The 21,861-nt window shown below is 40.6% G+C and overlaps 1 protein-coding gene across 6 annotated transcripts in view; it reads right to left on the reverse strand.

The window, feature by feature from the left end:
• The window catches only part of tns1a (tensin 1a), a 163,374-nt gene that overhangs the window by 23,761 nt on the left and 117,752 nt on the right, over positions 1–21,861 (reverse strand). For 4 of the 6 annotated variants that reach the window (XM_059327620.1, XM_059327622.1, XM_059327621.1 and 1 more), the window contains exons 18-20: positions 4,174–5,859; positions 1,502–1,665; positions 60–204 (exon numbers count right to left, since the gene is read on the reverse strand). In XM_059327620.1, coding sequence (XP_059183603.1) covers positions 60–204; positions 1,502–1,665; positions 4,174–5,859 — 1,995 coding nt within the window. The remainder of the gene's footprint in view (positions 1–59; positions 205–1,501; positions 1,666–4,173; positions 5,860–21,861) is intronic. The other 2 variants (XM_059327624.1, XM_059327623.1) reach the window with 1 other exon arrangement.

The raw sequence follows: 21,861 nt of genomic DNA on the forward strand, positions 1-21,861 counted from the left end.
CAAAGGTCAGGTTTAGAGGACTGGAGAGCGCCCCTGGGCTGCGGGCAGGGTGAACCTACACATGTTGAAGTAAGGAGTCTGTGGTGACACGGGGAAGCTGGGGGTCTGGGGAGAATTCTCACCACCGCCTCCAAAAGTGGGACTGTTGGTGAACCCGTCCGCGTCGTCGTCCTCAAACGCCTCCCGGTAGCTGTGCATTGGACCCTGGAAGACATGAAGAAGACACCAGAAAAGTCATTTAGACAGCAAAAATCACAGTGGAAATTAGGGGAGTAGGGGATTTTTTTAAAAGCCTGACCTGCCGATTCCGATTTTGGCCGATATCGATTTTTTTTTTATATCTCACAGCATACACCTTCAATGTTATAATCTTATTTTATTGAAAAACAATAACACAGCAGTATTTTTCTTTAAAATAAAGAATAAAGGAAATCACAATGTCTGAGGTAATTAATAAAATATTGAACTTAAAATAAATAGCAACAATTTACAGGACAAACAAAACAAACAAAAGAACTGCAACCAGGGCATCGATTTTCGAATATTCGAATAGTCATTAAATCATAAAAAAATCAAATAGTAGAAATATAAAAAATCCTGATCATATCTGGAAGAAAAAAGAGTTGTATTACTGGTGCCTTCCACACGGGGGCAGCGTAGCATTTAATGATACAGTGTGGCGGGTAGATGCCAAACTATAGGAGAAGAAGAAACAAACAGGGTAGAGGCGGGACAAGTTAGATTTAGAGACTCTGGAGGTGACGTTTTGTTTTTCGCCGTCGTTAACTGTGCACAACGTCAGCAGCTGAAAGCAGCATGGCTAATTATGCACAGAGATGGTGAATTAACCGGCTTCGCTAACTGTGCACAGAGTGTCCGGTGCTTGTTGTAAACAAACAGAGATCACTAAGTGAACACCTCCTGCAGCAGCAGCACATACACACTGTACTGCTACAGAGCTAACTATAGCTAACTGCCGCTAACGGCGGCTCTTCTTAACAAGCCGGCCTCTGGCTCATTAGCGACTCGTTAAGAAGAGTAAGAAAAAGTCGCTGGATTTGTCTCCAGTCGCTTTCTTGAAAAACAGTCACTAAGGGGGTCTGAAAAGTTGCTAAATTTAGCAACAAAATTGGGAGCACTGCTTCGCCGGTGGGGGGTTATTATTGAGGTATAGTGAATTCGGGTAATGTGGGACACTTTTTGCAATTTTGACTTTGTTATATTTTTCTAAATTTAAAAGTATTTTATGTAATTTCAGTCACATGACACCCATGGTAGACCAATAGTAAAGGTTTTGATGACTATATTTACTTTAAGCAGGAAATAAACCAGCCAAACCTTAAGTGTCCCACGTTACCCGAATCCACCCTAGATAAGATCGGTTTGACGCAAAAGAATCGGCCGATTGCCGATCACGCATTTAGGAATTCGGCGCCAAGTGAAAATACCCCTAGTGAAAATACAGATGTTAATGGAAGAACACTTGTTTCAGTCTGCTGACCTCTCTGGGTCTTCCTCCGGGGTTGAGAGCCAGATTACGGGCAAAGTCCGGTGAGTCCACCATCGGCGTGCTGTCGTGGCTGCTCTGGTACTGTCCCTCACTGGTGGTCCGGCGGCGACTTGTCTCCTGCGTCACTTCTGGGGTCATTCCTCTGGAGCGAACCCCTGAAACAGCCCAAAATATGCACTGTGTGGAACTGTCAAATCATTAGGTACACTGCAACTTTCTATACTGTTCGTGCAACGTGACGAGATTATTTAGCATTTCAGATAAACCTCAAAAAAAAGGAAAAGTAGCACTGTGTTTTTTTTACTCTAAAGCTTTTTCATGTTATATCTGGTGTCGGCTTATTGTCCACTTTCTAAAAAAAAAGCCTGGACACAAACTTAACCTGTCGACAGAGAGAGAGAGAGAGGGAGAGAGAGAGAGAGAGAGAGAGAGAGAGAGAGAGTATGCAAAGAGGGTCATGGACAGATTATAAGACAATGGGTCCCTGGGGACAGACCTGAAAAAGGTCAACCATCTCTCTTATATTGGAGCAAGACATACACTTATAAAACTTGGTGTTTTTGCCCCTTTTTGTCATTCTTGGCTCTATTTGTAGTCATTAAGTGTCTTTTGTTGTTTTATCGTGTATTTTAAAATGCATTTTTGTGTCTTTTTTGAAGTTTCTTGTGTCTTTGTAGTCATTTTGTGTCTTTTTTCGGTTGTTTTGGGTTTCCTGTTCCTGTTGTATCTCATTTGGTAGTTAAGTGATTCTACGTAGTTGTCTGGTGTCTCTTTTTGTTCGTTCAGTGTCTCTTTTTAGTCATTTTGTGTCCTTTTTGGTTGTTTTATGTCTTTGTGTCTCTTTGAAGCCATTTTATGTCTCTTTGAAGCCATTTTATGTTTCTTTGTAGACATGTTGTATCTTTTTTGGTAGCTTTGTATTTGTAGTTGTCTGGTTTATTGGATGTTTTGTGTCTTTTCATTGTTATTTTATGCTTCCTTGCTCACTTTGAAGTTCTTTTGTGTCTTTTTTTGGTTGTTTTGTATTTCTTTGTAGTCATTGTGTCTGACTTTCAAGTAATTTTGTGTCTCTTTGTAGTCATGTGTGTCCTTTTTGGTCTTTAGCATCTCTTTATATCTTTTTGTGGTCATTTTGCATGCATTTGGGGTCATGCACGTCTCTTTACGTGACATATTGCAGGTGAAAGCCAGGGGGCCCCTGCACACTGCCCAGTGGGCCCATTCAGTAATCCATCCATGGGAATAAAGGGGAGGCAAAGCAATAGGGAAAGCAGTGGAAAAGGAAAAATAGAGCAGAAACAGGAACTAAAATGAATCATAAGAGATCTTAAAATAATCTAACAAAAAATGGTTAGGAAGCAGAGAAAGATTCTAAAAATGCAAATGAAAAAACTGGAACAAAGTCAGAAAATAAAAGCGAGGGAAAGTGGACAAACCAGAGAAGGAAAAGGAGCGATGGCGGTCAGACTGTTGCGATGTCATGCTTTCACTGATGCCCCGGATACGAGCGTTGTACTCTGTTCCCGGGGAGGGAGGTCAGGGTGGTGGATGGAGGGCAGGAAGTGGAGGAGAAAGGTGGAGGAGGAAGGTGAGAGAGGTGCAGTGGAGGAAGCAAATGGTGGGAAGGGTTGTCCACACAGCAAAGAGATGGATTGAACAGAAAAGGAGAAAATGAAATGAAAAGATAATCCAATTAAATCATATAGCTGGAATGATTGCAACTATTGGGTTGATGATTATAATGCATAAAAAAGGGTGATTTTACAACTTTTTTCCACTGGGAGGTGCCAGGGAGCATCAACATTATCCACTTTATGTTTCACATAAAGGTAAATATGGATGCAGACAATGTATGGAAGCTGGAGCCTCTGAACGCTTGGCTATTCTTACTCCCATACCGTCTCCACTCTCACCAGCTCTGCTTTCTTTCAGCTGCAGAGCTAATTTTATGACTACAGGTCAGTCCTCTGGACCGGCACCCCATGATGAATCTGTAACAGAAACTACTCAAAGCTGCACTGCTCCTGTAATGCATGCTCCTTGAGACTTAAGATGCCTGCTAGAGTTGAAACTTTCACAAAAAAACTCTTAAAACTGTCCATTGACAAACCCAGGATGCACACGTTGCTTATGTAAATTTTCAAGGACCATACATTTAGCCTATTTACACAACAATAACAGCAGATTACAGCTTCATTTCAAAGTTTACTCTCAGTATTTTAATTCCCCTTCATTGTTTTTCTTCTTCATAATTTTATAACAGCAGGAAAATTAACCCGATCTTAAACCGGTTTTCGATATGTAACTAACCAAAAGGATCTGTTGTTGTTAAAGATACATTAGTGTTACATGGCAATTTGCATTGAATTCACGGCTTAATTCTTCAAACTTTTCTTTTTTAATTCTGTGTGGGCATACGGCCCTGAAGTCTCAAGCCCTTTATATGGGGATTAGCGAGCATGCTAATTAGGATCAACTGGAACACACTGAGGAAGACAATGGGATTCATCTTATTAGGGCACACATACAAACAATTCTGCAGTCTAAGAACACCTTCATGAATCTGACATAGACTTTTACAAGGCCCTTTTTCACAGAACAAATTGAAGGAAATGCATGCAGGAAAACATTGGTGAATGAGGAGCACTAAGACAAAGCCTTACCAGCAATGCGGTGAGCCACCAGGCCCTCCAAGTTAAGTTGCTCCTCTTCTGCATCTTGTTCTCTGGGCAAGGATGTAGAAGACATATCCTTGGGCTGGGGGGTGAGGGCTGGGAGAGGAGAGGAAGAGGCACTGTAGCCTGGATAAGGAGAAGAGCCCTGCAGGTCCGGGGAAGGAGAAACCCCACCTCCTGGGTACGAGTTCACAGGTTTCACTGGCACCTGCTGGTTGAAATTAGGGGAGGGATCTGTTGGGTAGTGGTGGGCTGCCTGCCGTGTCTGGAGGTAGGGCTCTGGGGTGTGTGTTGGGGTGGTGTTTTGGTGTTGATAAGGAGCATTGGACCTTTGGGGAGAATAGGCCGGGGACTCCATCACGGGGCTCTGGTTGGGCAACGCTGAGACTCTTCCAGTTGACCGCATGGGCTGATGAAAGGAGTTGTTGGAGGACCCATTGTTGTTGTAACCATGGATGGCGGAGTCTGCTTGGTATGAAGGTCTTGCAAGGGTCTGTGAGAAGGGTGCCTGGGATGAACTGAGGTTGTTCTCCCCAGGAGGCGCACTGTGGGACTTGGACATGTGGGAGTTGATTGGGTCCAGGTCGAGCATGAGCATGTTGAGCGCCTCAATGGACTGCTCAATGTCCCGCTGCGAGGCCGAGGTGGGGAAGTGGGGTAAACTATGGGTTGACTGCAGAGGAGGGCCAAACGGATCATCTGGGAGGCTATGCTGGTGCCAGTTGTTGAGACCTCTTTGAACAGCCTCCCGGCTACTGGTGCTTCTCTCTGGGGCCCTCGGCATCAGTTTTGGGTTCGTCTCAGGGCTGCTACCTGGTGGATTCCCAAAGGACTGTGAACGGTACATCCCTTCTCCATTCTGGTAGTTGTTGTATCCCCCCTGTGGCGATGCAGAGTCCACAGACCTCTCTTGCGTCGCCGTGGGCGTTCGTACTCCATGCACGGGCATCTCGCTCAACTTTTCCCCAAGAACAACTCTCTCAAGATAGGGTCCGTCGTTCTGCCTGCTGCTGGGTGTTTGTGATTGGTAGTAGAGGTCAGCTGGTGTTGCCTGGCCCTCTAGGGATGAGAGCGTGCCCAAGCTGTCCACACTGTTGCCTTCTTGGCTATTGGGCAGCTCGTCGTCAAGAATATCTGTCTCACGCTCGTCTGTTGAAGGGGCGCCAACTAGCCTGGTGTGACCCCCGTTAACGTGCACCTGCGCTGGTACCAAATGTCGGATACCTCCTCCTGGACTGGTGGACGTGGATAGGTAGGCTTGTCGTTGGTGAGTCGGCGCCTCGAGGCCACTAAGAAGCTGGTCAAGCTCTCTTTTCTCCTGTGGGCTGAGCGGCGGGTGGGTCGCTGTTGGGTTGTTGTGGTTCACAGCACCCTGCACGGACTGGCTGTGCTCATCGGTACGATCAGTCTTGATGGACGCGGTAGAGTTGCCTGAGTCGCTGCTCACGGAGAGGGTGTGGTCGACGGCAGGGAGGGAGGCGTGGCCTGTCACTGGAAGGTTCTGGTCGACGGTTTGGAGGGGATGACTGGGGTGTTGTAACGGGTTCGCTGCATTGGTCAAGGGGTTTTCATGGACTGGGAGACCGTTGATGGTGACAACTCCCTCAAGGGAGTCTTTCTTGCGGACCCGGGCATATAGGCTTCCATCAAGTGGACCTTGGGTGTGAACAACATCTGAAAGTCACATAAAGAGACATTTAATGTTTCATGTTTTCATGCAGTTCCAAACATAAAAACAACATTCACTGGCTCCAGTCATCAAGTCACATATGCACAGGACAAGATCACACACCAGAAGCACAGTGACCCCCCTCTGCACCCATATATTCTGACCCTGAAGTTCAGCATGTAGCCCTGCAACCAGCAACACAGCCCCTCCAGCTCTATTTATAGACAATTTACTGGGCTAAAGCTCCTGTCACGTTGCGTCAGTGCAGGCCCACATGGTCTAACAAGAACGGGGGGCAGCCAACACACTGGAACAGCTGGTCTGTGTGAGCCAAAGAGAAGAGCTGCAGTGCCAGTTTGATAGCCCAGTGCTGGACTTGGAGAGGATGAGCTGTCTTCAAGATGATTGCTTGCTGCTGAATCATGCTGGCAATGTCACACCGATTGCCCACATGTTGCGCAATCAAAATAGCCACTAAATTCTTTCACATATTTCATGTTATTGAAATATGTATGGAATGTGCATATTTTCATGATTTGTTTTTGTAGAAAATGAGGCACACCAAACTTTTGGCCACCTTTGAAATCCACAGGAAAAAAAGCACACAACTTTTAATCCATTCCCGGCAACAGCAATTAAAAACATTAAGCACAGGGGGGAAAGAAAACACCATCTGTTTTTGTGTCAGAAGTGTGTAGAAATTAATTTGACAAGTTATTTTCCCTTTTGGAAAGTGCATCCATGGGGAGAAAATGGAAAACATAGCACAATTCATTGTGGCCCATGAACACATAAACAGAGGTCAGGTACAGTACTGTAATTCACACACAATGTGTACTTCAATTATAGGCTCGGGCACTATTTCAGACTGTAAAACACTATACTTGCTTCCACGAAATGCAACAATCACACGTGCAGCAGCTAACACTTATGCTTACAAGAAGAAAGTAATACACCAATACTGGCTCCCGTATCCAATATACATTTGCAAAGCGATACCCGACATATACATGACCGCGGCCGGCTCGTATGTGGGATAGTCCAAATTGAGCGACCCCCGGGGACAGATGGTGAATCACTCGGACCGCAGCTATTTCAAAACCCATGTCAACAACAACTCACGGGCACAGTAGCAACGAGAAGGAGAGGGCAGGCGAGGAAGTTGTAAACACACTTTGTTCCTGTGGTTGTTTTTAACGATGACACTGGGATTAACATAATGAGAGTAAATGGCAAGGAGTTGGGTTTTATTTGAGTGGAATTTGACTTAAGTCCAAGGCCTTATAGACAACATTTTGACAAAAAGTTTAGTTACTTTAAAGACCTAATAAAAAAGCTTCTTTCTTGCCAACAAAAATAAAATCAATCCTGGATATCTGATTTTTTAAAACAGTTTTACATAAAGAGACTTTTTAAATGATTCAAACTAAAGTGAAATCATTATATCACAGTATCAATTCAAGAGGAACCGTCCCTCTTACCTGTACTTTCAGTCAACCCTCAAGAAAGGATGATATACTTCCACTTCTTCAGCCAATTAGATTGCGTTTAAAAGGCCACATATCAGTCTGTACAGTCCTAACCAGTCCTTTAGTTTCCTCACAGTGGCTAAACTTTCTGTCTCTGGGCTTCTTCTCTCACTCTGCCTGTCCTCTCTGATTCATGTCCTCTCATCACCCAACATGTGCTTGACTGGAGCAAGGCGGGGCTGTACCATAGAAGCTGCGGAAAGGGGTGAGCTGGCACTCTGGGTTGATCTGTGACTGTTCCCGGCAGCGGGGGTGGGACTCCGCTACCACGGCCACCACCAGCACCACCACCTCCCAGCTGCCTGTGAAGTGACATCGTTTCAAATAAACTACAACTCCCACGCCATCTGTTTGCCTGGGACCGCAGCACCCTTGCCTGGGGATGTCGTCAGAGGGGATCCCCTCACTCAGGGTCACCGTCTTTCCCCTTCCCTTTACAATGCTTTTACAGAAGAAGCTTTTAGGACTTGAATGTAAATAATCCACAGTATTTCAAGGCTTTTCAGCTGACCGTGGTTTACATTTCCCCCAGCAGAGCTCCGTCTGTCTTTGACTCTCTCTCGCTCACACCCTGACCTTTAACAGAATAGGGAATGCCTTTGTTCTACTTCATAAAAGATGATCTTTTAGTGCTCAGTGGCAAAAACTACTCAAGTTTGCCGGGTGACACTTTTTCCAGCTTTTGGTTAACCTCATCCCGAGGCTCATAGAGGAAAGAAAGACACAGACAAACTGAGAAATTGCACAAAGTAACAGTTTTGGGGAAAGAGTCCCAAAATGTTGCTGCGGTATCATAATTATAATCGTATTACCAGGAAACATTTGGATTTATTTTTGATTTAGTGTCTCAATTTGTTGGCTGTTGTTGGGGATGTTGCCTATAAAGTTTTCACTGAATCACCAAAATAACAAACCCAGAGGCACCAATTACAGCTGATCTTCCAAAGCCAACTCAACAAAATCCAAAAGAAAATGTTTTTACACGAAAAAAATCCTTCTAAAATCAATCAGGTGCAAACAATTAGCTCTCTTTTAGAACAGAAAGTGATATTGCTGACAATTTTCAAACGTATGATAAATGTTTGCCAACAGGATAAAGTAGAGACAGAAATGTAGTCATGACTGACTCACAGGTCGAGTATGAAAGTTTCCGGAGCGAGTCTCACCTCCTAAAACACCCTCCTTTCTATTTTCTCTCCTCCCGACGGGGGTGTAACTTTGGTGTACTCCTCTGGACTTAGTCACGAACGGAAGCTCGTCAGGTATGACAAGAACTTACTAAACAAGACTTCCAAGGTCACAACCTCTACATTTGCCCCACACTCTCTCATTTACCCCACGAGACTAGAGTTGAAAGAGTTTATTCTTCAGCTCAGATGACCAAGAGATGGACAGCTTGACTGCAAAAATGTAACCTTCCAGGGAGCCAGCATTTTATTTCAGTTAATCTCAGGTCAATACATTTTAAAGTGTGATTCGTCAATACTACTTGAACTACAAAAGACTACAAACAGAAACCAGAATGTTTCATCTTGTCCCATTGCCTACAGATTCTGCATTAATATGCAGATATTTGAAATGACATTTCAGACCATGGTATAACCAAGAAAATCTTGAGATTGAAAGTTCATTCAAAAACAAAGTCACTGTAAAGTCCACTCAGTAGTTGTTCTGTAGCCGATCATGTCAGATGGTCATCCCCAGATAAGGAAGTTCAAACTCTTGAGCCAACATGGCCTCTTAAAATGCCCCCCAAAAAATGGAAATTAGAACATCTGCAGTTCTATGACAACATGGAACTCCTGATCTGACACTGCCAGATGGTTTGTTACACCATCAGTAGAAACTATTTTGAAAATTTTGAATGTATCGCCAAATGATGGATGAACGAATCCAGCATCAATGCAAGGGAAGCAAACGCCATCTGCTGATGAGGATTGTGTGAAATGATCAAAAGGTCAATAAAAGCTACTGAGTGGATCTTAATTTGCTTTTGAATTGAAATGAACACTGTTATCCAGGTACTGTATGATCCAAGGATGACAATATGCCAAAAATCTCTAATGACCCTGCATCACCTACTGTACTGTACAGTAGCTTCAGTGTCAGAGAGCTTAATAACAGACTCCCAGCCTGCTTTTAAATCAGTTGCTGGCACAAACAAACAGGTCTCCATCTGAATAGAACAAATACCTTTCTTCTGGTGTCAAGAAATAGCTGCAGCAGATCCCAAATTAGATCGGTTGAGTCACTTAGGCTTGGCTAACACAAATAGCTAACAACTTGTTTCCTACTGCGGGTAAATGAGTGTAACATGCCATTCTCTCTGCTTCAAAGAACAAAGCCACGTTTACCACGACTCATTTACATACCCAATGAAATCCAAATTAGGTCCAGGAAGCATTTGTACGGAGTACTGAGAATAAAAACTTTTTGGACTTCAAAATTATTTGTTAAAATGATAATTCACACACCTGTCCTTTCTCTATATTCTCTTGTGTGACAGGTGCTGAGAGCCAGAGGCATTGATACAGCCCACACACACACACACACACACACACACACACACCCAGCACCTGCCTCTTGGCTGTATTCTCTTAAGTGTTTGCTTGAGTGTCTCATTGCCACATCGCAGCCTTGGAGGCCATTAAAAAGCCATTTAAACATCTGTGGCCAATGGTTTATTATAAATAGACAATGTGCTACAACCGCTGTTATTGCTGTATCGAATGGACCAGCTGGGATGTAGATTACAGACATAGTTAGTACATTTGAGATCATCAGGCCCAGGGCGATTGAGGGTGCACATTTGTCAATGAACCTATAAAGCGATGAGACCATGGCTGGTGCCAGACACAGTAACGGAATGTGTTTCATGCAGACATAGGACTGGTCTCTGGTTTTGATTTCTCTTGGTGTATAGAGTTTAGCACTTACAGTAGGACAGTTATTACTCTCACGTTAAAAAAACCCCAACAAACATGAATGGCAGGGTTAACTGTTGTTTTGCTTCTTACATTCGAGGTTTAACCAACAAAATTTACTTTATCACGATGATATGATGATATGTTTCAATTTAATTTAACTCATCATACTGATATATGCCTCTGTCATATATCACATTTAGTTGGTTTTAATATCTAAATATTTGAGTCCAAACAACAAAAATAAGCTGATTTTCTAAGGATCTGTGAAGGCATTCCACATGGCTCTGTTCTAGGACTACTTCTGTTTTCTTAATATATTTAAATCCCCCTCTATACATGTTTTCAAGTATGTAATAATACTCTGTAATGATTAATATGTGATTAAACATGGTTTTCCCACATTAAGGAATGTTGAGAGTAGCTGGAAGCACAGCTTCTCTTCCTCCCTTATTGAGGATTTCTTTGGGCTGATTCTTCCTTTGAATTCTCTTATCGGCCGCTTTAGAAATTTCCAGGGGTGGTGGAAACTTAAAGATGGGCTTGACACTCTTATATGGGACATGATGACCTTATAAAACACACCAAACCTATTTTTCCAAAATGCAGACACATAAATATAGGAGCACATATAACGTTAACATAATTAAACTGTCCCATGGTCGTGTCACACCTACTAAAGAAAGAGGTCTGCAATCATAGTTTTATTGGACATGGTGTATGATTTCACGTATGTTTTTAAATGCATATATGCATGCACACGCATACAGACATCTACAGTGAGAGCTATTTAGAGTGTGAGGTTGACCTCTGCTACAAAGGCCTCTTTAGAGTTCTATGGGTTTGTAGGAAACTGGGTGTGTATGTGTGAAAGTGGGAGGTTGGAAAAAGTGAAGTGCCCTGTTAAAGAGGACCAGAATGAGAAAGATGAAAACTGCAAACCAACGTGCATTAAAGACCCACTGAAACAATACTAAACAATACTAAACTCAAACTAAACTATTGGATTTAACAAGCGTTTAAATGTTTTTCTTGCAGCTGGTCACTAGTATACTACGTTTTATTTATTTATTTTTATGAAAGAGCAATACTACCCATCCCAATTACCGAATGTTGTTATTGAAATTTAATTGACATTTTAATTTCTGGCTAGACATCTAGCTAACAAACAAACACAACTTTCTTATTTTTAAACTGCAAGAAAAGGGATTTAACCATCTGTGGTTTTAGAAAAAACGAATAGAAAAGACTAAATAGCTAAATTTAATTTGTCTGGTTGTAGAATAGTGTTTTAAAAATCTAAAATGCCGGTTTCATTCAGTTCCCGACTCTTACATGTACAAATATAAACACTGACAAGCAGTGGCAGGCATGTTCATGCACAAACATCTACACACACATGGTGTTGTCAGCGAGCCATCGGGTATCTCTCAGCAGGATGTGACATTCACCTTCAAAGCTTTCATATCGCCGTAACGACGGCCAGTCTGCATGCCAGCAGTGGGTGACTGGGTTTGACTGACAACTGACTGACTTGTCTTAAAGACCTGTGTGTGAGACATGGCGAGACACTGCAAAAATATCCTTGTTAAGACCTTGCGTTTGGTCTTAAAACCTTCTTTTTTACTGATTTTGTGGCAATAATCTTTATTGGAGTGTCACGGTCTGCCTTTAACTAAGATCTCCCAAGATATTTACATAAATATAAGCAAAAAGTGGACTTTTAACTGTATTTTACATGGTTTATATAGAGTTTTTTCGCAGCAGGGCTACACCCCATCAATGGATGATGTGACAGTCCATCAGTGAAAAAGGTGTCATGGTTGGCGTATCAGTGACTGGCACAAGGGAAACTGTCGCGGTTTTATATTTGCCATGTCTGCCTCTCGCTCCATCTATCATCCAGTGTCCATCTGTCACAGTTGAGGTAACGTGACGTGACTGTATCAGTGTCTGTCTCCATGATTGCTTTCAGGGTGATGTCATCCATCCGCCTGTCTGTCATCTGAGTGACTGTCATAAAAAACTATCCGTCTGCTTGTCTGTATATCTGACTGACAACCAGCTGCACTCTCTTATCCAACTATTTATCTATCTATCTGATTCATGTCTACTCTTTTCTCTTTGTGAGGAGATGCAGGTGCATAATGGGATCACCAGTTGGTAAACCTCAATGAGCCATCTTTACTTGCTAAATTAAGTTCCAATTACTGTACAAAAGTAGAGTATTTGACCATTAGTATTGCTAATGTTGTTTTCAGAAAACGTGCAAAATACAATAAAAAAAAGGCTCCGTAAGTAACCGTATTGAACTTTGAACATGAGTGAAACCTTGGTGGTTGTAATGCGCAAGAAATGTAGCAATGCACCAGCAATAACACCTGAGACTGAAGTCTAAAAGACAAAATAAGTCATTTTAATTTTCTTAGGGATCTGTGAAGGGATTTCCTCAGGGCTCTGTTCTTGGACCACTTCCGTTTATAGTAAAATTAACATTAATAACACATAATTTGTATAGTTTAGTAACCTCTTCATTCTTGGAAACATGGTATTATGAATTCTTACGAAAAGTAATGCATTAAAATTTCATGTATGTATTAAACAAACCTAAGCTTTCTACCAGGAGACCAGTGTTTGTGTCCTGTTTGAAAATATGTACGGAATTTGTTTTTTTCCTTTTGTTCTAACCCTAAAAAAGTTGTTTTGGTCTCGCAACCTAACTACATTTTACCATTTAAAAAGTGTAAAACCAAGTAATCCGTCATCTTTAATAGGAAAAAAACACAAATTCCTGTGCATTCCTTTTCAGAGGAAAATATATGAATAAATTACAGGGTTTTTGGGTGGATTGTTCCTCTGGACTCTCTTCTTAGCTGCTTGGAAGTTTCCAGGAGGAAACTTAAAGAATTACACTCTAAAATGGGACCTGGTGACCTCATAAAAAGCACCTAACCCATTTTCCCAAAAACGCAGACACATATAAATATAAAACACACCTAAGGTTTAAATGCATCTGTGCAAAAAAAATAGCAGTGCACCAATAAAGGCAAGGAAGAAGACAGAAAACTTCAACCTGCTCCCATCCTCTCCTCTCAAATGGGGTCATCTAAGTTTCTTTGCATATGAACAAGGACAAAATTATACTGCCAGTATGTCATAAAGAGGGGACCAACAGGATCAAGTCAGGTCTGCATGTCTGCCTCTGTACGTCTGGCTGTCTCCTGACTGGCGGCTTGGTTTTCTGTGCATCTGTCCATCCATCTGTCTTTCACTCATGAGGATCAGTAGCTGTCATAAAAGTGCATCTGCCTGCTGTCTACCTCGATGTTGGTCTGTCATCTCTGTCTCTGAGAGAGCTTTAAGGGGCCACAGTTACCTCTTGGAGACAGAAAACTTTAGCTACAGTAAGCACTGTACTGAAGTGAAGTGAATTTCTAATGAATAATGCCCAAACGTGCATTTTAAACTAAAAAACATGAGTGTCAGGCAGCTGTATTTCAACCTCAGGCGTACTTATTTTGTGTTTTTCAGATGGGATTTGAGAGACACTCAAAGTACAAATAAAGCTAAGTTAACTGAAATCAATAACATGCAAATAGAAAGGCAAAGAGACAGAAAGACAGACAGACAGAGAGAGAGAAAGCCATATGGAGACATCCAGACAGACAGTAGGAGAAAGGAGGCATTAAAAGATGAGGAGTGGCTCAGCAGGGTTTCCAGGGCTGGGATTTGAACCTGCTGCTTTTGCTCACAGTGCTGTCAGCAAGAGGTCTAACTAGAAGCATTATGGGCTCATGCAAGACACACACAGGGTGCTGTTGAAATCCCTGACTGCTCACTATTCTTGCAGGCCAGTTTTAGTGTGTAGAACCTTACTTAAACCCTGCTGTGCTTGGTTTGATACCAAGTGTAAACAGGATAATACATGTTTTATGTATGCATGTGTTAAAGTTGGGAAACTTTTTTATCTTTTTGAAGTTGCAAACTTAAAATCAGCTACAATGTTGGTTATTTAACTAAAACGTATAGCATATCATATCATTTTGTCAGTTGACATCAACTTTCGTTAACCAAAAATTGAATCTGTTCTACAATTACTTGCCCCACATAACCTTGGATTTTTTAAGAAAGCGTTGTTTTTCTTGCACGTCTTCAGAGTGAACGGAGAATCCAAAAAAAGTTAAACATTTTGATGAACTGAAGTCAATGGGGTCACCATTCACCATATAGGCTTGCAAACACCCAGAAGTTTGCATTTAAAGTGGAAATATTATGCTCATTTTCAAACAAACACAAAAGCATTTGTTGTGGGGTTCTGTTTACATGACTTAATGCAAAAATATTGTTTTTTCTCATACTGTCTGTCTGAATATATATCTGTATTCACCCTCTGTCTGTAACTGATTTAGCGCCTGTATCTTTAAGCTTAATCCCCAAAAAATAGCCTAGTCTGCTCTGATTGGTCAGTGTTTCTGCATCTGCATCATCATTGCAGCCGGGGAATGCCTGTAACTGCACTGTAGCAGCATGTTATACCTATATGTAGTACAGCTTTGATATCATAAATTTGTGGAATACTTTGTCATACTTTCACAGTATTTTTATAGCATTTTTGCCTGCTTTATAAGAAAAAAAGACATGGAAATCTTAATTTCTCTTTTTACAAAATTGGACATTTAAGTTAGTTGTTATTTGGCCATTTGTATGAACAGACTTTCTTCAAGGATATCTAATATTTTTAAAGTTCACTTCCCTTCACTTTGGAAACTTGCTTTGTAGCATTCAAAGAAATAAAACATGAATATAGCAAATATATATAAACAAACAAAATGCTTTTCAAATACTGAATACCAAACTACCCCAGAAGCATTGAATCCCATTGCGAGTTCTCTTGAGCTCACATGAAGTTACCAACCAAGGTCCCTAATAGTTTTGGTATACCCAAATTGCAGCCCTCTCATAAAATGTTCCACACACAAATTGCTCGCTCCATGACTCATTTTATACCATATAGGTGCCAAACACACAGGATGCAACAGTGTTGACATGGAAACGCGAAAAACAGACAAACAGACTCTCATGACTGGCGACCAAGTGAACAAAAAGTTGTATTCTTGTGATTTTGTACGGGCGAAAGAGTGAGGAGATGACGTTTTAGAAGGCAAAACCAGCATCATTTTGCCAAGAAACCATTTGCTTGCAAGATTAACAAATTCTGCTATTTTATTTTTAGCATAATTTGATAATATTTAAATTAACTGCAATTACACATTAACAGAGGTTTCTAAATTGGAAAGAAAATCAAGAAAATCAAGGCCTTACTCACCAACCAAAGTTGTTTAGCTGCTGTCCGTTTCTCCTCGACTTCATGACTTCCTTTCTCCTTTATTCAAACTTTAGCAACATACAAAATGAAAACACCTTCACTTGCTTTAAACTTTTGCCAAATCTTTGCAAAAGTCTGGTCTTCTCTGCCTCTCTCTGCCTCTCTCTGCCTGTCTCTCTATCTCTGTCTGTCTCTATCCAGCTATTCCAGACATGTTTCAGGGCTCAGCCCCAGCCAAATATGGGAGGAGGGCGGTAAACAAGGAAGACAGCATGTGCTGTCACTGGGCCCGCTGCCTTACTGTACACTGCACACACACTGGAACACACACACTTTATTCTCCTGTGGCAAGACACTATGTTTAGTGGTTATTCTCATTTTTCAGAACTCAGATTATCATTATACTCCTAGAACATGTTTAAGTGGCCATTTGCTGCTGTGCTGAGTACTTTTAATGACTTTTGGTCAAAATAGAAACATCCACTTGAATAACTAAAGATGCTGAATTGTGCAGAGTCATCAGCATACAGTGTTAGTTTCAACTAAAAACTGTGATAGTACCTTAAACCTGCATTCTTTATAATGGCCAGCAGGGGGGCAACTCCACTGGCTGATAAAAAAAAGTATAGTCGCTTTGAAGTCTATGAGAAAAAATACCTAGTTTTCATACCATTTATTGCCTCAGTAAACATTTTCCCGATTGTTTTTACAGTTTTATTCGCTAGATTCAAGTATTTTTTTATCACAGCATGATTTTTATTTTGTAAATTATGGTCCAAATTACAGTAAAATAGAGGTAATGCTGGGTACCCTTTGATTAACAAGTCACTCCCCTGGGGTGGCAATCACAACTTTGAGCTTTTCATGAAATAAACATTTTGGTCCCTTATAAATGTCTTGTTCAGTGTTTGGTTGTACAAAAAGGGACTATTAGTACTATTTTTTTCACCCTGCTAACCAACAAGAAATTTTAAGGCAACTAAAATTCCAAATTACAACCTTGCTAACAAACCATGCAAGCTAGCACTAGCAGTAGCACTAGCTGATATCTTGCTCACCATCATCACAATATGGTCACTTCTGGTCAAAAAACAAGGTAATGAAGTCAAAATGCCAAACTTGAGGCTCATAAACAGTCATCCACAAACCAATGGGTGACGCCACTTCTTTTATACAGTCTAGGATTTCAAAGTCCACAAACAAATAAACCATATCTTTTTCTCTCCAAACTTAATGTTTGGAGAGACCAAAGTCTCTCCAAACATTAAGTTTCTTGCTTTCAATTGAAATAAATGTGCCCTACAGTTTTAGAAATTTTGCAAATAACATGATAACGCCAGTGCTTCCCAATTACCAGTTTGCTAATGCCAAATTCATACACATGTCATGTGTAAAAAGCAGATTTCTTCATGGCAGTGCAGTCTCTCTGTGGCTGCTCAGTGGCCCAAACGGTGGCCTTCTGACTGCTTTGACCTCCGGGTCGACAGCTGCCACTACACCACAGGGCTATTAGTGGAGCAAAGGCAAGCCGACAAACACAAGGTGCACTGCAAACACACACTCTTAACATACCACATAAAAACTGCAAAATACCCATACAAATGTGAAAGAATTTAACGAGAAAACACAGATGCCCATGCAGGCCCATATACCGCAAAATTACACCCAACACCAACACAAACAGCTTGACAAATACCTCTACACACACTTCACAACGCCACTGCTTAAGTGCAGCAAATGCCTTCTGTAAAAGAAAGCTAAGGACGCCTCTCCTCACGTTCCCATTGAGCGTGTGCATCAGTATGAAATGCACACACCTCTAAGCTGCCTAATCCTGCAGACCCTTTTAAGACACCTATCTTTCGTTCAGTCCTCTCAACTGCATTTCCAAGGTCGCCGGACTATGGGCTGTTAAAAATGGCGACAGGATGATTTAGCCGAGCCCCAGAAGCATTCGTACATCAACACCTGAGGATGAAACATTCGTTTAACACCCGGACGAATAAGCAAGACCGGATTCTCCAATTGATGCCTGATGAGTGATTAGTGTCCGCTGGACTACAGCGTGTAAAAATAGCCCATTCTGTCATGTCAGTGTTATTTGTTTGGCATCAGTGTGTGGTTACCTGGGTTTGCCAACTCAAATGTGTATTAACATTCTCTTTCTGGTTTCGTGCAACTTGATTGTTGCATCTTTCAAACCAAGCACAACAGACACTGCGGTCCTGCACCGGCGTCCTCTGAACATTCAGATTCTCACGTCCTACTGTAAGAGCGAAGGCTGCAATTAGAGAAATGAATAAACTGGCCGAGGAGGTTTTTCTGCTGAGTGCTGAGAACACGGCCGCCCATTCAATTAGGATCAAACTTGCAATCCTGGCGATTCCCACTGACCTTCTTGCAACACAGCAATTACCGCAACGGTTCTCTGGGGATGTTCATAAAAATGAAATGGGTCTTTGTGAAGCCATAAAAGAATCCCATATATAAAAGTGGATGCAGCACGACAATGGCTGCCAAGTCCTGACTCAACTGAGTACATCCTGGTTTCTCAGATTAACAGCAATAATCATGAATCTCATCACCATGGAGAGGGTTCAGCAAGACTGTTTGTTATTTCAAGTGGTCGTATTTATAACATTTATAGAGCACTTAATAAAAACTTAGGCTCCGTCATGAACGGTTCATTTTTTTTTTCCTGATTTTCAGACTTTTAACCAGTAGACTGGAGTTTGTGTACCCTTTCTGGAAGGTATGTCTGGAAGTAGTGTTTTTTAACCTAAACCTGGTCTTTTTTTCTAACCTGAGGATAGTGGTTTTGGGCTCTAAACCTATGTTTTAGAGCAGGGGGCTCAAACTCAAATTACCTGGGGGCTGCTAGAGGCAGTATCAAAATGACCAAAAAAGACACAAAAAGACTAAAAAAAGACACAAAATGACAGAAAAAAACTAAATTACTTAAAAAAGACACAAAATGGCCAAAAAAGACACAAAATGACCAAAAAAGACACAAAATGACCAAAAAAATACACAAAATTACCAAAAAAAGACACAAAATTACCAAAAAAAGTAATTAAAGGTACCTTCCACACACAACACGGTAAAGTGCCATTCATATAAAACTCACATTAAACTTTCATATCAAGGTGGGGGCCACAAAATATCGTCACGAGGGACGCAATATGCCCACGGGCCGCGAGTTTGAGACCCATGATTTAGAGCATAAACAACTAGTTTAAAACAGCGATTGTGGCTTGTCACTTGTCACATTTCAGAGGATATCATATGGATGGCATTGTAAAAGTTTTCTTCGGAAATCAAGTGAACCCCTTAACAAAAATACAATGTAAAAACTCTAATGGTATGTTCACACCAAGCGTATTTTCACCTTGTGTTACTTGCACAACTTTGACTTCCAGACCCTTTGTGTTTACTTGCGTTTGACGTACAGGTGTAGATACCAACACCTTTTATTTTTTGGTCAACAACCATGGCCTAAATAACCACTTTTGCTGCTTTTTCCCTGTTGTGAAAGCCCCAGATATGTCAAAAAAACAAACGCCATTGGTCTGGGTGAATTTCAACACCTTTTCAAAGAAATGTGTCTGGATGACTGCCATTATTACATAGGTATGAACCCAAAATAAACAGATTTTGCTGTAATCAAATTGCAATAAATGGATCAAAAGGATGCCAAAATGAGGGCAGTATGATGCCAATTTGTAAAAAGTGTTAACCCATGCTCTGTGAGGTCTGTTTGCAAGATGGCAAGGAAACAACTTTTAAATTGTTTGATTTCTGAATGGAGTCTGGATTTATCAGGGCTATGATAGGCGGGAGAATCAAATGCTGGTACAGTTTTGCAGCAGTGTCACACAACTTTTGGGGATTTGCATCATTCCTGTTGTTTGGTCTGAAATTTGGTCTTTCATTAGTGTCTTTCAATTGACTTTGCATGAAATCGCACCATGCGACTAAAGTATATATAATGATATTATGTATGATTTGAAGACACCATAAAAAAGGATATTTTATGAGATTATCAGTGTGTGATTTTCAGTTTATTTAAGACATAAACAACCAAGGGGAGTCTTTGCCGTGTGGAATTAAAGTGTGGAATTAATCGTTCACTAACATTTTATAATTCTAAAACTTGGCATTTATTTCATCTTTCTAAGAACGACAGAATACACTGTAAAAATTAATCTGTTTAATTTACGGTAAAATACCGGCAGCTGTGGTTGCCAGAATATCCCCGTAAAAAATACAGTGAATGGGTTTTCTACTGTAAAAAAAAAAAATCTGTATCTGTCTATCTGTAATTTAGACTAATAATAATAATAATAATAATAATAATAATAATAATAATATAGACTGAATAATCTTTTTATTTTAAGAGTAATGGTATCATTTTGACATTTTGGTATTTCTCCATTCATTATACATGAAACGGTGTGTTTCCTAATTTATGACAGTAAAAGTAAAAGTTTTGTGCTATTCTTAGCTTTACGGTAATTAAAAGTGTCTACTACGGTGATATACAATTTTTAATTTTACGGCCTATTTCTGATGTCATTTGACAGTTTTTTACTGTAATTTCTATCAACATTTTTTACAGTGTAGGCAGGAGTCAGGGTGACCAAATTTAATTTTTCTGAACTCCTGGTACAGAAGCTGGAGTGGATGGAGGTGGGTTTTGGGAACTTGTGGGACTTGTGGGTTGGTGGCGTCTCGGGTTACAACCCCCCTGGGAAGTGGGCAGCCACTGGCAGGGCGACTGACGCCCCCCTATTTCTGCAGCAGCTATTTAAAGGACTAATTGACAGACCAGGGTTTTGGAGGGCTGGGGGGGCTGGCTGCTTAGAGAAGCAGGGTTTAGCTAGCGGAGTAGAAACACACAGATGGGTGTTCTCTTCAGTGAAGTGCAGAGTGCATCAAAGCCAGAGATCTTGACCTGGAGTGGTGACTAAGGAGTGTGATTTATGTGCACTGACTTTAAAGTGCGGCTCTGTTAGTTTACTTATTAACCCTTTATCAGGCAAAGAACTATATTTGGTAACTTCAGGTAATATTTCGAGAAAAAAGTTGCAAATTTGCTAGATTAAAGTGGCAAATCTACAAGAAAAAAAGTCGCAGATTTACGAGAAAAAAGTGGGGGGAAAGCAGCTTTATCCCCTCAGATTCAACACTTTAAATCTCATAAATCTGTGCATTTTTTTCTCGTAGATTTGCCACTTTAATCTCGTAAACTTTTTTCTCAAAAAATTATTTTCGTATGTTTTTTTTTTACACATTCTAGCAGTATGTAATATCCTCCAATATTCTCTAGGGTTGAAATTTGCAAGTATTTCAATGAGTGCCCTATTAAGGGTTAAAGTGGTGAATCTGAGAGAAAAAAGTTGCTTTTTTCCCACTTTTTTCTCGTAAATGTGCGACTTTTTTTGCGCACATTTGCCACTTTAAATCTCTTAAATCTGTGACTTTTTTTCTTGTAGATTTGCCACTTTAATCTAGTAAATTTGCAACTTTTTTTCTCGAAATATTACCTGAAGTTACCAAATATAGTTCTTTGCCTGATAAAGGGTTAAAACCATCTGAAATCATCAAAAATGACATCTTTTATAACCTAAGTCACTGTGGATGTTTACTATACCCATATTTGGTATCCATTTTTTATTCACCTTTATGATCTGACAATTATTTTCTCACTTTAACCTACTTTATCAACATATTGAGCCCCAAAAAACATGAAATCCGAGTTGAAAAATGATACTATTTACTATAATAAAACCCACAAATGTGCTCAATGAACTGTTTTGGGACTTGAAAATGTAAACAAATGATACATATATGAACATATAAAACAGGTAAAATTTAAATATAATAAAACTATATACAAAAAAGTCCCATAAAAACATGTATATTTATGCCTGTGAGCTTCAGGTCCTGCATTAAAAAGATAAAAGACATCATTGGGCTCAGGAACACTTCAGATTGTTTGTCTGTTGAATCTACAAATATGAGTTAACCCTCTGGGCTCTGAGCCTATTTTGGCCGTTTTTGAATACTTTTGATTTTGCCCTTCATGTAGCACATAACAAAATGTTTACTATACTCTATACTATATTTGGTATCCATTTTTTCTTCACCTATATGATCTGACAGTTATTTTCCCACTTTAACCTACTTGATCAACATATTGAGCCCAAAAATACACAAAAATCATGA

The sequence above is a fragment of the Centropristis striata genome, chromosome 24 (genome assembly GCF_030273125.1).
Source record: "Centropristis striata isolate RG_2023a ecotype Rhode Island chromosome 24, C.striata_1.0, whole genome shotgun sequence".
In the NCBI taxonomy this organism is placed as follows: domain Eukaryota; kingdom Metazoa; phylum Chordata; class Actinopteri; order Perciformes; family Serranidae; genus Centropristis; species Centropristis striata.